Consider the following 15790-nt stretch of genomic DNA (forward strand, 5'->3'; position numbering starts at 1 on the left):
TGGGGCATGGTGGGGTGCTGTCACAACTTGTTTTCTTCATTTTCTCTTACGCACTATCGCTGATATGTTGGGTGGTAATGATGGTAACTTAACAGATAGCAAAAATAGATTGAGCATTTTAGTGCAGTTGAGAATGCTTAAAAAGTCAAGTAAAAGCAAAAAACGATTGATATGAAAAAAAACAGTAGTCAAGTGCACGCTTGCCTTTCAGCTGCCAGCTGACACTAGCATACTGGCTTTGTGTAACGTAAAGTTCTTGTGGTGTTGTTGCAGCCAGCTGGAAAAAAACTGCAGCAGTTTAGGCATGGCTTGAACCTAGTGATAGAGCGCAAGCTGTGAGCGTTGCAGCGTTAGCCTCTTTAACATCCCCTTTTTCAATCCGCGGTTTTTTCGTAATTTTTATTTAAATGAGGTTTTGGGGAAAGTAAAGAGTGGACGTCAGGGAATTGTGGACACCTACACTTAACCAGATCAAGATCATGTTTTCATATTTTTTCTTCTATATTGTACATCTGTTTATAAGAAAGGAAAGGTGCAGTATCTGTTTTTCTTTGACCTTCAAGATTGTTCAAGGTGGCCTCGCACAACCCAGGGCTGCCTCTCTATTAGGTTTTTGGGAAAGGAAGGCTCAGCATACATTTGGGTGAACAACAAGAAATCTTGGACACCCACACTTAATTAGGTCAAGGTCATTTGAAGGGCAAATTTTGTGGCACACGACACTTACTAAACCTAGCATAGTGAAGGTTTTGCTTCCATTGTAAATTAGTTTATAAGAAAGGAAAAGTGCAGTATCTTTCAAGGCCACTTGAAGGTGAAAACCAGTGCTACACTGAAGGCTCGAACTACCTGCTGTAGTGAAGAAAAATTTTTTTTTCCTCCAGTGTACACTCTTTCTTTGTATCAGTGCTGTGCATTCAGTCTTCAGTATCATCCTCAAAAACACCGTGAGCCTCGTTTGAGTCCAGATGCCTGTCCTGATGGTCTCCCTCATTGTGATAACTGTGGGTGCACATACTGCCCGTGAATCTCCTGATCTCGTCGCACTGCCGGTTTGGCTGCCCACTGGACCGGCTATTGACTTTGGCGACTTATTCTCCTTTTGCCTCTCGCAGGGGTGGAGCGTTTTGACAGCTCGCTGTATCCTGACCGGGAATTCCAGCTGTGCTGGCTACGCCACTACCTGGATGAGTGGCACCGGCTGGCGGGGCGGGGTGAGAGCGCCTCTGCGCAGGACGTCGAACTGCTCTACGTACAAGTGAACAAGTTTGCCCTGGTGAGAACAGCCTCTGAAAGTCTAGGATAGGAAGGAGGGGATTCATGCTTGAAGCAGGAACAAGTGGGTAGAGCAGTTCTCACAGCTCAAAACTGTTTCGCCAAGGCTCTTGGGTGTATAGAGGACACTCGAACTGAGCATAGAGGCAATATTACATTTCACTTTCATCAATTACTGTGGTCTTCAGGTACAAGCTACAGCACAGGGTGTGTAAGGTTCCTAACCACCATGCTGGTCACATACCGTAACAGTTAATTTTGGCTTCAAGGTCTGGAAAGACATTTTAATGTGTGAAAGTTCGAATTACCGAATAGTCATAAAAAGTGGTTCCAGGGCCGTTGGCATTATAGTTCTCATTTGTAGTAATTTCATTGAGTAAAAACCTGGGTGATTGGTGCCGTTTCTTTGAGGTGAAAATTGGGTGGTAACTACAATTTTTCACAGTTCAGTCAACTGCATTACTGCGCACTGCTGGGAGTGTCAAGGCTGTATTGCTGCAGAAAAATGCCTCAGCAGCAATAGAGTATCAAGCAAAAGCATCCACTGACATTGGTACCTAATTTTGGAGCTGGACCACCCAAATTTCAGAGGTTGGCCAAGTCCATTAGTGAAACCATCTCCCGTCTTTAATGCAGCTTGCAGTTGGTTTGGATTTATTGTACAGGGATGGAAGTTGATAAAGATGGCTGCATGCAATGCACAGCACAAGATTGTGTTGCAGTTTAAGACGTAAAGTGATTGGCTGCAGTGATTTGATGCGAGGTTTCATACTCACTCCCCCCGAGAAATTTTCCCTGAGCTTGGCAAAGGCTTCACACAAGGTTCGGGAATGGGTTTAACTGGTGCTTTTGCACTAAAAACATTGAATTGAAGGGAACATGTCAGAGCCAGAACAGGAAAGTGCCTTCAGAAAGAAAGAGTAGTGATGTCTACCTATAAGTGCCCCAACTATTATGCTGGCATGCTGACCTGGCTGGCTGTTGCAGCTACTGTAAGACTAGACTGCCGATCAGAGAAGGAGTCCTGTGATAGTCATTGTGAATGTATCATATGTGCATCATGCACACATGATGCACACATGATGCACACATCTTGCATACATCGGGAATGATTCATGCATGATGCAGTTTTTTTTTAGCAACATGGCACCGTGCAGTTAAGGCTTGAGGAGGTCTATTAGGGCAATCTGTAGCTATGCTGGTCATACCTGAATGCGGTCTGACTGGCCCAAAGCCACCAATCTTTAAATCAACGAGTGTCCAGCACTATAGACTTGCACAGACGAATTATCCAAATTAATGGTGGTAAGATTAGCTAGATTTTACTGTGCTGGTTGTTTCAAACTATGCAAAAGGGTGATGGGTAATGGAATTCGGAGCTTATATCTTGGTGAAATCAATAGTTGAGTGGTCATAAATGCTGTTCTCTGTGCCTGCTTTGTTGAGAGCCTGCAACAAACATGGCTATAAATGTGTCGGTTGGCAGAATTTGTTAGCATTACCTAGCTGTGAAATATGATTTTAGAATTCAGCCACATGCCCCAGGGGCAGCTGCTTTTAAAACAGAACTAGCAAACTTGTTCCCATATGTCCAGTTGAATAAAAGTTTAGGAATGTTTTCATTTCTTTGCAAAATGTTGTGCTTTTTTTTTTTCTGCACATTCATAACCAGCCTATGAGCACTGCTGGGAAGTTGATTGTGTGAGATGTGCAATGAATCGAGCCGCACTCAGATATTTTTTTTTTTCGTTTTTCACTTCTTGACATGCGCTGTGTGCTAGAGTGTGGTCCTCGTTAATGTAAAAAAGAACAAGTGAAGATTGACAGAGGTGTCTATTGCATCATTGCAGGCTTCGTGCATGCTGTGGAGCCTCTGGGCACTCATCCAGGCTGCTCACTCTACCATCAAGTTTGACTTCCTCCAGTGAGACACCCTCCTGCCTTTTCAAAAAAACTGTGCGCTCTGAACAGGGCCAATCAGTGGGTCACACTTAGCTGTACTGTGATGGGCACTTCGACTTTAGCCACTCCGTCAAAGTGCAGACATAGATGGACATATGCACCAAGGCTGAACAAGCCCTGGCAAAGAGCTCAGGAAAGCAGGTGCCGAATTTGGCATGCGCTTTTAGTTCGTCTCACCCAAGACGGGGAGTTTTGTCCGAGTGCCATTACCATGGAGCGGGATCTACGTGCACCAGTGCAGGCGCTGTTTCAAAGCAAGTTCCTGTGAGAGCTGACAGTTGTTTTCCAGTGCCTATCATTTTCATTTGGCAGCATTTCACTTCGCGTCATCAGACAAAGTTAAAAAAATATTGGAGGCATAGCTTCTTTGCAAAGTGTGAGCACTTAGTTGATTCCTTGAAGCATGAAAATAAGTAAGGGTGCTCAAGTTTTTCAGCTGTGAATTGAATATCTTCCTGTTTGATTTGCCAAGCGAGTCACGTAGCGCATGTTCAAAATTATTTGGAATGAATGAAATGCCTTTCAAACTTTTCAAATAAATTGCAATATAATTGACACGAAGTTGGAATAGTCACGCTATAGTTATCTCTAGCAACTTTAAATATGCCTGACAGCATCCCGCCACAGCTAGTCTGTGTGAGAAAGGGGATTTCAGCGTTAGGACATATTCTACACATGGTCAACACGTGGCTGTCATGTGCTCGATGCAAGGCCACTGTGCATCCCACGCTTGGTCAGGTTATGAACTTATGTCCACTATGCGCCTGCACATGCTGGGCACAACCACCTTGTGGTATTCAATGCAAGGCCACCACATATTCCACACATACTCAGCATGTCTTTGACTCCTCTCGGGCTGGTCACAGTAGCCACGGGTATCTCTGAAGGCACGTGCTTGTACTCCTGATCATGAGGTCACCTGCCGTCTGGAGAAGTCTTTGAGAGACTGTAAAGTTGCACCCAGACGTAACCATATTGCTTTCGGGGTCAGTGCTATGCATTTGGACAAACTGCTGCAGCCTTCAGCAAGGCCTGGTCTACTTCTGCTAGACTTCAGGTGTCGTGACTACATTCAGATCGAAGCGCGATTCACAGGGGACATTCAGGCTTGCACAAGGTCCGCCAGTTTGCATTCTGTTCAGGCTTCATTGCTCTCCTGATGACTGAGCCCATTTTATACCATGAGCAGACATTGCATTGTACTGCTGCTGGGTGTTCTGCCCTGCAGCGCAGGCAGGTATACTGAATTGGCACAAACGTGTTCCGCTTTACAAAGTCCCTAAGGAAATTCACAGAAACTCACTGCAGTGTCCAGGAAAACAGCCAAGGACTTGATGAAAATCTCCTGTGACAGACATAGAAGTATAAATGAAATTGCTTTCACTGACTGACCAGCCTTGATCGTGAAACCAGTGCAGCCCTCTGAAATGCTGTAAGCGACATTCCTTCTTTCAGTGACTATAAATCTCACTTGCAGCATCCAGTGAGCCTTAATCCTCAGGGAACGCTATTTGCCACAGAACAGCATCGTGTGTTTGGGCTGTGCCATGTAATTCTGTCTGCTCTCTTTTCGCAGGTTCGCCATGGAGCGTCTGGACATGTACCGGAGGCACAAGGCAGAGTTCTTGGACATGCGGCTGCCGTCCTCCTCCTAGGAGTGGCTAATGAGGCTGGCAGCTTCGACCGCGAGTCTGTGCCCTTCCTCCCAACGAGCCCTACCTCGTGTGGCTGCTGCCCTCCGCCCAAAATGGTCTCACCGGTGGTGGTGGTCACCACTGCACCTCACTGCCTCGCAACACCGCCATGCATGTCTGAACTGGCGGTGGGGCTGTACTCTCTCGTAGCTCTGTGACGAGACAAAGAACGTAGTTGATATTTTTGCTACAGCTGTTTATTTTCAGTTCACGCACATGTGGTCATCATGGGTCTGGTTTTCCAGTGCCTTACTCAGTCCTTGCATTGTGTGTGTTAACCACTGAGCTTCTCCAAGCTCACAGTACTTCATTTGTGATGGATGGAAGGAGCGCTTACTTTTTCGATGGTCGAGGGGTAGAGGAGGCGCGAGTAGGGGGCCACGCAACCTTTGAGCCAAGCAGTGTGGTCCTTCATCCCAATTGCACTTGTTGCATTCTTTCACACTAATGCACACCAAAATTTGAGTTGCTGGCTCCCGTGCATCTTTGAAGCGCTTTTTCTTACGGTAAGTTGTTTTATTTCCTTTTTTTTTTCTTAAAATGGGAACAATGAGTGAATTCATCCTTATTTTTTATGAGTTTGTTACGACTGTTTTGAAATATAAGCGTCCACATGCACTCAAACCTTGCATATTACTGCCTCCCGTAGTCCAAAGGTAGTTGGGTTGACTTCAGTGAGGTGAAAGGTGACCCTTGATTTCTGACTGTAGAAGTCTACTTATGATGGGTCTATTCTCGGAGTCTGTTGTTAATGTATTAACACTAATTTCTTCCTGTACCATCACACTCATGCATTGCATGGAAACACAGGTTTTCAGAGTGATGTGTGCTTGTTAAACTTATTACAAGTTTACAAATGTAAAAAAAAGGTCACTTTGGGCACCTGTGAACAGCAGTGCGTGTACGTTTGGTCGTTTCATGCCCACCGCTTATCTCAACCATGGCTAACAAGACTGTTATGCGGCCCTGGAGGGCGTATTTTGAGATGGGCTCTAAGAGAGCTGCAGTTCTTTGATGAATTTATTGTTGCTTTTAGTGGCCACTCTTTACTGTTTTTTCTTTTTAACTAAATATTTTGTTGGCATTAATTTTTATCATGTTACACTATATATGCCAATTGTTATGGAGCTTAATTTCTTGTGCCTTTTTTTCTTCTGTGCTACGAATTCGAGAAGTGACAGACCTTTGCAGCTTGTGTTGCGTGTGCAGTTTGACAAACCAAATCTGCTGTGCTCCAATGGCAGCAGTGCCATTTCAAGAAACTCGAAAGCTTTATAGAAAGGTAGTTTGACTTTTCGTTTTGCTTTTTATTTTTGTCGCTAAGTTATGCTGGGCGGTCTTTTGTGTGACATCCTAGCTTACGAGTGTATGGCAGCGAGTATGTGTGAGGCGACAGTACAGATTCCAGGATTAATGATTGAACGAGCAGCAAAATGCACGTACACAAACGAGAATCCACAAGGGGCGTCTCAGACAGGAGCCAGTAATGCTGTTGCGACGTACACTTAAATGTGGAGCTTAAGTGTCCCCGAAATTTTCTTTTTATGGTGCATATCTTAAATGAAAGAAATGCTGTGTTGCATTTCTCTTCTGCGCTTTTATGAATGGGCGTAGGCATTTTGCATTAGAACGTCTAATGTGAGGTAGTCGAATGTACATTCCCGCATCTTTTTCTGTGATAGCGCATGAGGCTAGTTTGATCAAAAAGGCATCGCCATCACCGTTACCATAACTCCGAATTGAGGCAAACGTGTCGGGGGAAAAAAACTTGTTGTGCCGGTATACAGCGGCCACCAGAACACCATCGAAAGCCTGATATGTTGTTGCCAGTACAGATGATGCCTTCACACTATAAGCTTGAAAGCAGCTTTTGCTGATGCAGAAGCACTCTGGAAGGCCACAAACCGTCAACGCATTCTACCTCTAAGGTAGTGACTAAAGTGTTTTAGACCAACACCGATCCGTGACATAAGCAAGATGCGGTGGCACTATTGTCGCCAGGCTGAGCCGACGGGGTGGAAAGAAGGCTTAGCGGCCATAGGAATACATGGAACCAAGAAATTTCTAAGCAGCTTTCTGATTTCACAGTGCACCTATGATGTCGTTTGATGCAGAGTAACTGTGAACATCCAAGAACACATTGTGAAGGTATTAAACCCCATTACAAAGGAGGAGTAATTAATTTTAAAACGACATGAAACGTAGAAGAGTATAAGTCGGAAGCACGGCCCAAAGAAACTCGTGCAGGCAAGAAACTTACAAAATACTTTTCCGGTTTAAAGGAGCGCCAATAAACATGACGTGATTAGAAGTTAGCGAATGTCTTGAAGAAAAAGTGTAACAATATATGCTAAGTGATTTTGATGCCCATCAATTTTTAAAGTGCTTCGATAAATGTGCAGATTAAAGACCGACATACCCCTAAAAAAGTAGCTACACGCAGGGCGCTTCTCGCAATTGCGACAGCTTGTGTTGTCCGACATGCTGCCATGCAGGCTGCATTCCTTCTTGAATACCGCCGTTGCTATGATACAGACGTTAAAGCTAAAGACATTCCTCACACAGCATGATAAACGGACTGCATGCAGCAGCAGTCAAGCAAAAGGCCTCGTCTGCTCACAGAAGTAGCGTTACCGTCTGCGATCGAATAGACTGCATCTGTTACAGTGGGTCGTTCTGTTTCTTACCATTGTCATGACTTTAGAGGAGTGCTTGTTGAATCTAGTATCTAGTTTTGTCTGGGCTCCTCACCTGGAACGACTGTTATTAGCAAGCAAATTCAGTGCATATAGCAGCATATCATACTACAAGAGAAGCCTGCGTGATTCGGAGGAACACCCAGCGGATAACGAGCCTGTCGGCAACATGTATGGCATCACAACACATATCTTTAGTGGCGTTTTAAAAATAGATTGCCTCTGAAATGGCATACCATACTTTGTCGCACCGGCCACCTCTGCTCGTGCTCTGCGAAATGAGAAAAATGTTGCGGTAAGTTGGGTTTACATGTGTTTCTATGGGTTGCACTCCTGACTCGCACCCCCATACGTTTCACAGTGTTTAAATATGCTGAGTCTTTGAGGTGGTGTTTTATGCTTTCAAAATTTGTTGTAGGGTGTTCATCTTTGCTTGGTACCGAATGACGGCAACATAGGTGCCTTGTGATATTAGAAAACTGATTTGAAAGCTTTCGCTTTCGTGTATTACTAAGGGAACTAAGCCCACTTTTCCCCCTCAGTCTGATGCTGCGCCCTTAGTGCCTCCTTTGTTTGTAAACACAGTTGTTAGTGCATACCTAATTTGTTTTCTTCAGCTGTGCTGCAATCAGAGTGAGTACTCTGTCCAAGGAGTGCTCAGTCATACTTTAAGGGGTTCTAGAACTATCTTTTTGATGTCTCCTACCATATTTGCTTCTAAGAACCTACTATGGTGGCTCGGGGTTGAAGGCGTTTGGCAGGTTCAGTTCCAGCCACGATGGCTGCTTTTCAGGGGAGGCAAAATGCAAAAGGTGTTTGTGTGTTGTGCAATGTCTGAGCCTATTAAAGATCCTCAGCTGATGGAAGTTATTGTGGAGCCCCCTGCTACTCCTTTCTCCCCTTAAGGCACGGTTGAGGTGGCCGTGTGTCTTACCCTTCCCCAAATCTAATATTTCTTCAAATCTCACTAACTGTCATAGCATGTGTTTGATCATTGAAATGCTACCATTGGCTAGTTTCCTTATGCATCAAGTAGTGAGGGCAAATTCTTGATAGCATTGTTAAGAACAAGTGTAAAGTAAAAAAAAATTGGTAGGGTTTTAATGTGAGTTATCGAGCAAAAGGTTCTTAGCCTGGTTTAGTTCTCTGTTAAGCCAGTACCTCTATGCCAATGCATTCATTTTTATGAAACTCGGTTGGTTGACTAATATGTTGGAAACCTATTTGCATCATTTCTGCAGCATTGATGAAATTACATGGTTCAGGTTCGATACGCAGCACCACACTTTCGTTTTATAGGCTCACAAGGTTAAATCAAGGTCACTCTTCAAAAGTCGCCCGGATTTCGCAGCTTTGGTTGTGAAGGCGAGCTTTCAATCTATAAAATGAACCAACGATTGCAATACTCGCTAATGTGAAATTCGAGCAACATTGTATAAAACCAGGTGTCTTTGTCATCAGTGGCTGGTACGATAAGCTTGCATTCGTTTTTTCAACGGTAGTCATACAGCCTACTGTGCTTCTACCTAGTCACCTTGTGACCGATGGGAGAAATTTTATGTGAGCAGACTCTCGTGTTGGCCACCCTATCTCATTTGGTGCAGTTTAGTACACTTAAGATTCACATTTAAGTGTAGGATTTGCTAGCTTTTAGGGTTCCTTTAGGATCCTAATGCTGCCGTTCACCAGATTCTCTGAGACGTCCGTGTTCCTGCTGACCATGGCGGGTGGCAGGTCGCGGAGCAGAATCTTGAGCTCCAAGTTGGCCGGTGCCCATTGTGGTAGCGTGGCCCACTGGTGCCCACCGTTCACACCAGAGCACAGTGACATCGTGTTATGGAGCATTGAAAGTTTCATGCATGCTGTATGACAGCCTGTAAAACATCTTCAGTAATGAAGAAATTATGAGTGCTTCAGGTTTTCTTTAAGAGAACCTTTGAAGTAAGGTAGCATGAACCTGAAAGTGTAAATATATATATTTTTCATTGGGATTCATGTCGGTTCACTGGAGAACCAAAAATCTGTCGGTCTGCTAGCAGTCATATTTTCTGAAACCTCAGTAGACCACACATGCAGCCGTGTGATGTTTTGCGCGTGGCTGTATGAGCTTTTACCACCTGTACTTACCTCAAGCCATTAGTTCTCGATGCTGAAGTAGCTGGTTGCTGCTCTTTCATTTGTAGTTTTTTGTAATCAAGAAGCAGGCTGTGATGCTAAAAGTAGTGTGGCTTTACGTTTCAACTATGTCCACGCACAATATGTATACGAATAGAAATGAGACGTTACCATATAAGGCGTTTGCATTATTGGAATGCCAATGAGTACAGCATTTGTCACCGCACTGTTCCCAGTCATCAATGTGCTTGGATCTGTGATGTGCATCATTAGTCAAGGTGTCATGAGTTGTGAAAATTTACAGCCCGAGTGCTGTGACGAAAAGTGTAACTGTGGTTTGCAGTGTGAGTATTTTCTGCTGGTAGAAATGTTTGTTGCATTGTTTTGTCTCAGTCACTGTAATGCTGTCCTTATGATGAGTGAAAATTGGTCGTAGCAGAGTGCATGCACAAAGTTGTCAGAGGCGGTAACTAGTAGAGACCTGTTCAAGACTGATGGTTTCATTGTTCTGGCATCGATGCATGTGCGTTAATGTGTAAAACTGCTGCGAAAGCAGGTCCGAACGAATCTGCGACAAAGATTAAATGTGCACACGTGTATATTCCTTGTAGCTAGTCAAAAGAGCATTGAAACTTTGTGAAGCTCTAATGCACATCCTCTGGCCAATGTCTTTGTGTCTCTGTTTGTGTACTCATAAAGCATGCAGCTCAGTATTTTTGAACAAAAGTCACTTACTGCAGAGTTGAGCATTTCCCGTGATCAGTGAAAGTATGCACGTGCTGGATGGCATTGGCATGGCTCAGCTTTGTGCTAAACTGCCTTTACTGTGTTGAGCTAGGACTTGGGGAGAAAGGGACTTCATACACTAAGCATTCTTTCCGAAAAGAAAAGGAAAGACAGCAAGTCAGGTACCCCCCCTCCAGGCCTCTTCTGAGCTCTCTCTACTCAAGGTGGTTCAGTGGCATCCAAGTATTGCTGTGCATACAGAAGCATATTGTTTAAACCATTTGTAAGAGATCAGGATAATATGCTGGTAGCAATGTCATTCATATCATCTGGATATCTAACAAAGAAGCCATGGAAATCTTTGGAATGTGGAAAGTGTTTTGTTTTCGTAACATTGAGTTGGATGAAAGGCTTGTACCAAGCGTACCAATTCTTTGACTTTTTCATGATGTTTCTGTGTGCATAGGGTGCGTACAGTGAGCATACAGTGCTCACTGTACTGCTAGGGAGCACTACCGAATGCCACCTGCTGCTTGGCGTAGATTGCAGTAAATATGAGGCTGCTGGGCCAGTTGGGGTCATGTTATTGTCTAGTTTGCATGGACCCACCATGGCAAATGCTGTCGTGCTGCTGTTCTAACCACGTCAAACAGTTTATCGAGTCTCATTAAAGTGGCAGTAGCAGAGCAGGAAGACTGTTATGGTGCTGGTTTCACCATGGTTGCCAGTGCATTCACGTTAGTATGTGCTGTGGTGGCCACAGGAATGGCTCACAACACTGTGTATGCTTTGTGATTTGCGGACACAGTTTGCCAATGGCTGCTGGTCAGCACTGGTGCATTTAGAGAAGTTGCGCAGACTCTGGTCCTGGTTTTGGTTGTGTGGCCTCAAAGGAGATGACTCATACGCACAATGTGTGTTAGTAGTACTGTGTAGATTATATATATAATATATATTGTATAGAATACATTTCAGACTAAGGAGCTTTAAAGCATGTTGCCTGTTGCACCGTTGCCACAGATCCTGTCATTTTTTTTGCTTCACCAAGCCTCCTCATGTGCACGAGTCAACTATTTTTCTACGAGTGTCCAGTGGATGGAGTGTGATGACCCACTACTAGTTTTCCAGTCTGTTTGCTCAAGTAGTTGTGTACATCTGCCGAGCAGGAGGGCAAGAGTTGCAAAACTTGAGTATCTGTTGTGTACCCTGATTGCTGGCCAGTGTATATGCCTCAGGACTTCTGGGGCCACACTTGTTTCGGGGACGTCTTGTAGGAGCTAGCAATGCTCAGCCAGGCGAGAAAACACAGGCACTGGTCTCGCATGGTGTACGCCTAGAAGGCTGGTAGGTTCTCCACTTAATGTGACAAGGATGATAAGTGAAATCCAACAGCATAGCCTTAGAACGAAGCAGAATATGCAATGGACAGGACAGGCACTGTTACCATGGTCCACCATGGTTCATGTCTACTGTGAAATGTTCTACTGAACCCCACAACAAGGACTGTGACAAAGAGAAGGAAAAGGAGGCACCAGTGTCAGACTGAAATCAATGTTTATTTTGCAGAAGATTGATTAATGCTCATTTAAGGGTTAACTGAAATATCAAGCCAAAACACGCAGATGCACATTACCTATCCCTCACAACCATAATTTGCTGTTGTTTTTTTTCCTTACCCTCGCCTTAACATGCCCTGTTTACTTGGGGGCCAACCAATGTGGGAATCGCTGGCAAGGTGAGGTACCAGCTCAGCTCCAATTGCAAAAAGTAAAACGAGAGATTAATGCCAACTATGCTGATATGAAAAGTCATGCATTCTGGCTGAATGCAAGCCCTCTTGTTAAAAGCTACTATCGTAATAGCTGCCTCCAAAGATTTCACACGCCAGTTATTTTTCAAAAGACCTACGCAAAATGTTCTTGGATAAATCCAACATGAAGATTGGCACGAGCTCACCTGCAATTGTTCAACCACGTGGCGAGACCTGCCTTTTGAACATTGGCAGTTCAGTACTTGGCATCATTCAAAGCGAGTTGTCACATTGAAAAAAATTTGAGCGCTGCACGAGACTTCAGTGTCTACAGAGTGGGTCAAATGCCATAACGGCAATGTTTTTTGGATGCATTAGCAACGCCAAGCTCTCGGTGCGCTTTGCCGGCCGTCTTAGTGGTAAGATGACAGCATGGAGCTTTACTGGTCTGCCTCGACAACATTCCAGTTACCTTTTCTTGTTGCAGAATTAGTTGGCCTGTAGAACATATCAACACAATATGGGAGTACAGTTGTGCTTCATTGGACACTGGTTCCTTGACATAAGTGTCCATAATGTATCCACAGCAGTAACTAATTGTAAAAAAAGAAAAGAAAAAAAAAACTACTAGATAATGTGATTCACCTCTCGGTGGGATGACATACTCCTACTACGACTATTTTAATCTCATGAGCTTGTAGTAGATCACTGTACTAAGACCTACTTTCAGTGTGGAATAATCTGCAGAAAGCTTTTTTCTGCAGCTATTCATGTATGGCAAATCAGGACTAGGCCCACAAGGGAGAGTAGAAAAAGTCATCATTCAGGCATTGTTCTCAAAATACAGGCAAGGAAAAGTCTGGTTAGGCTAGTCTAGTCAATGTCTCCTTCTCTTCATTGGCCACATTAATGCAGCAAACCATAGGCTCTACTGGCTTTTGCATAATTCCACCCTGGCAACTGTCTGGAGAGCATGTTTTCATATTAGAGATGCATTGAAAAATGTGGTTCCCAAAAAGGGCACAGCTGCTTTGTGTCCACTAAATGAACATTTTGTAAGCCCTGCCTACAACCACTTCAGTTTTTGCTAGTCCTATTAAAGCGCTTCCTGGTTTCATTGTTTCAAAACATCCAACCTAAGCCATCTTGCCCCTGTTGCTATGATGCTTGTTCCAGCAGGTGGGTGTGACAAGTGACAGGGTCAGAGCTTGTTGCCCCTTCGCTCAGATGGGACACTTGCAGAATGGTATGCCATTCTTGTGGCTACCTTCTTGTACTATTTTCCCTCGTTTTTCGCAATTCGCTAGTTTTCTGAGCAACAGGTAACAGACTGAACGCTTTTGCACTTCGTGGCTCTTGCAAGCATACGTGCTCTTACGAAAATGATGTTCTTAGTATAAAGAATTCCATTTCCCAAAAGGTATTATATGTAATGGCTCTGCAGCTATAGTAGAGGCCCATTGAACACAAGTGTAGAATGGGGGCAGTGGATGAAAACTACTGTCATCGGAGCATCTGTAGGCAGTAGCTTGGTATCAGTGATGATAAGGGCACCATTTGAAGTAATTTTTTACTATTAAAGCATGTGGTTGCCTACCCATCACCTACACAGATGAATGAGTCTCCAAATACGAGTAGAACTAATGCTTCGGGACCTTTGCCTAGGCCAGCCTGACCAGATGTGGACAGTCTTTGTACGACACCAAGCATGTCATCGTAGAATGAATATGTGTGTAAAATTGTGATTGAAGGCTGTGAACTTAATACCATTTCTAAAGGATTGGACCAAATCTGATCATGCTTTATGGTGGTGCAAAGTGCCGGCTGTTGCTTTTGGTTGTAGTTGTTGGTGTCCATTTGCTGTGTGCAGCAAGGAGCGAACCGTGGTCTCGCTACAGTTCCTTTGTGAGAAGTGTGCAGTGGCCAAACGTCCCTGCTCAATGTGGGTAGTGACACCATATGGCTTTCCAGCAGAAGTGCTCATGGATGACAGCATTTATGGTGCGATCATGCCTCAAACATACAAGAGGCCCATGGGATTTGTTGCTTACATTGTGTGTGCAGTTGTACCTTGCTGGGTTAGCTCGTTTTCATTTGAAATGTCTAAAGCCCGCTTATGTGGTTAGGATATCTTCATCTTGATGCTCAGAGCTCAAAAATTTGGACACCAAATGATGGGTACCTAAAATACTGAAACTTGAAAGAATCCTTAGTTCTATATGTGATGTGAAAAATATAAACTGATTTAGTAAATGTCCAGCACTGATGTGTTAATTATTTTAAGTGCTATTGAACGCATAGCCCAAGTGCTGAAACAAGCCTTTTTTAAGAGAAAGCACGTGCAGGTGCGAGGCTTTTTCTTTTTAATGAACCATCCAGTTGACACTTTTGCTGGACAAGCTCTGCCCAAAACTCAGGTTTTCTGCTCTGGAATAGAACACCGCTGTCTGAGTCACACAACTGTTTGTGTAAATAAACATGTGCAATATGTACCAATCTTGTGCTTCTTTGATTTCAAGGTAAAAGAAAAGTGGCACTCCACAGAAACATATTGTTTGAACTTCAGGCACTGTGTTTGCCTATGTAGCAGTTGGACACGCATGCAAGAGAAGAAAAATGTTGGCAGCACGTCCAAAAAAAGCTGGTTAAACTTAGCGGGAACTGGGCTACAGCTTTTGTTTTATCCCATAGAGCTCTGGTTTGGTTTATGGGGTTTAACGTCCCAAAGCGACTCTGGCTATGAGAGATGACGCAGTGAATACCTGGGGTTCTTTAGCGTGCACCGACATCGCACAGCACAGCAAACTGCCACAATGCTAATGACAACTACAAAATGCAGCACTTGTGACATAATTTTTGTAAAAGGTAGAGACGAAGAGTACCAAACCATTTTAAGGCAGAAGCCTTTCTTGCCTCATAAGTGCCACGACAGGATCCTGTAAAGAAGCTGGAAAAAATGTGACATCATATCTAAAGACAGATTTCCTTAGAACGAGGAACAAACAAGCAGACATAAAGGCAGTTCGTCCTCGGGTAGCCATCACATTATGTCTAATACACAAGAATAGAGATGAGCTAAGGACATAATGTCATGCCACCTTGAAAGCTCCCAACAGAAGTCGAACAGTGTCACAATGTCAGAGTCACCAGGCACAAGCGGAGTGTAATTCATACAAGAAGAGCAGTACCGATCAGATGATGAGGGTACCTACGGGTTCCCACCGCAGGTATTCGAAATTTCTGAAGCCCTCCACTGTGCCATCTCTCACAGCCCGAGTCGCTTTGGGACGTTAAACCCCATAAACCAAATCAGAGCTTTATGCAATGGAACGAAAGCGGTAGTCCAGTTCTCACTCTCAACGCAAAGACTGCTTAAATACCCAAAGGCTGCACAAGCTTGCAAAAGAGAGACAAACGAAGGCATACATTGATGTCTTCAACATAGATACGACGGAATTCTAAAGGTTTTAAATAAACAGAAGCAACATGTCATGTATGATGCATTGCATTCTCAGTGACTTTCCAGCTACAGGACCCATCTCTCTTAAGATGTGGCCAAACCGAAGTTTGGA

The 15790-nt window shown here is 44.1% G+C and overlaps 1 protein-coding gene across 1 annotated transcript in view; it reads left to right on the forward strand.

Annotated features, from left to right (window-relative positions):
• The window catches only part of eas (ethanolamine kinase 1), a 48734-nt gene extending 38783 nt beyond the window's left edge, over positions 1-9951 (forward strand). The window contains exons 7-9 of the mRNA XM_084602549.1: positions 1116-1276; positions 3126-3199; positions 4814-9951. Coding sequence (XP_084458675.1) covers positions 1116-1276; positions 3126-3199; positions 4814-4892 — 314 coding nt within the window. The 3' untranslated portion in view covers positions 4893-9951. The remainder of the gene's footprint in view (positions 1-1115; positions 1277-3125; positions 3200-4813) is intronic.
• Positions 9952-15790: the final 5839 nt, after the last annotated feature.

Source organism: Amblyomma maculatum, chromosome 4 (genome assembly GCF_055883805.1).
Source record: "Amblyomma maculatum isolate TAMU_Amacu chromosome 4, ASM5588380v1, whole genome shotgun sequence".
Classification (NCBI taxonomy): Eukaryota; Metazoa; Arthropoda; class Arachnida; order Ixodida; family Ixodidae; genus Amblyomma; species Amblyomma maculatum.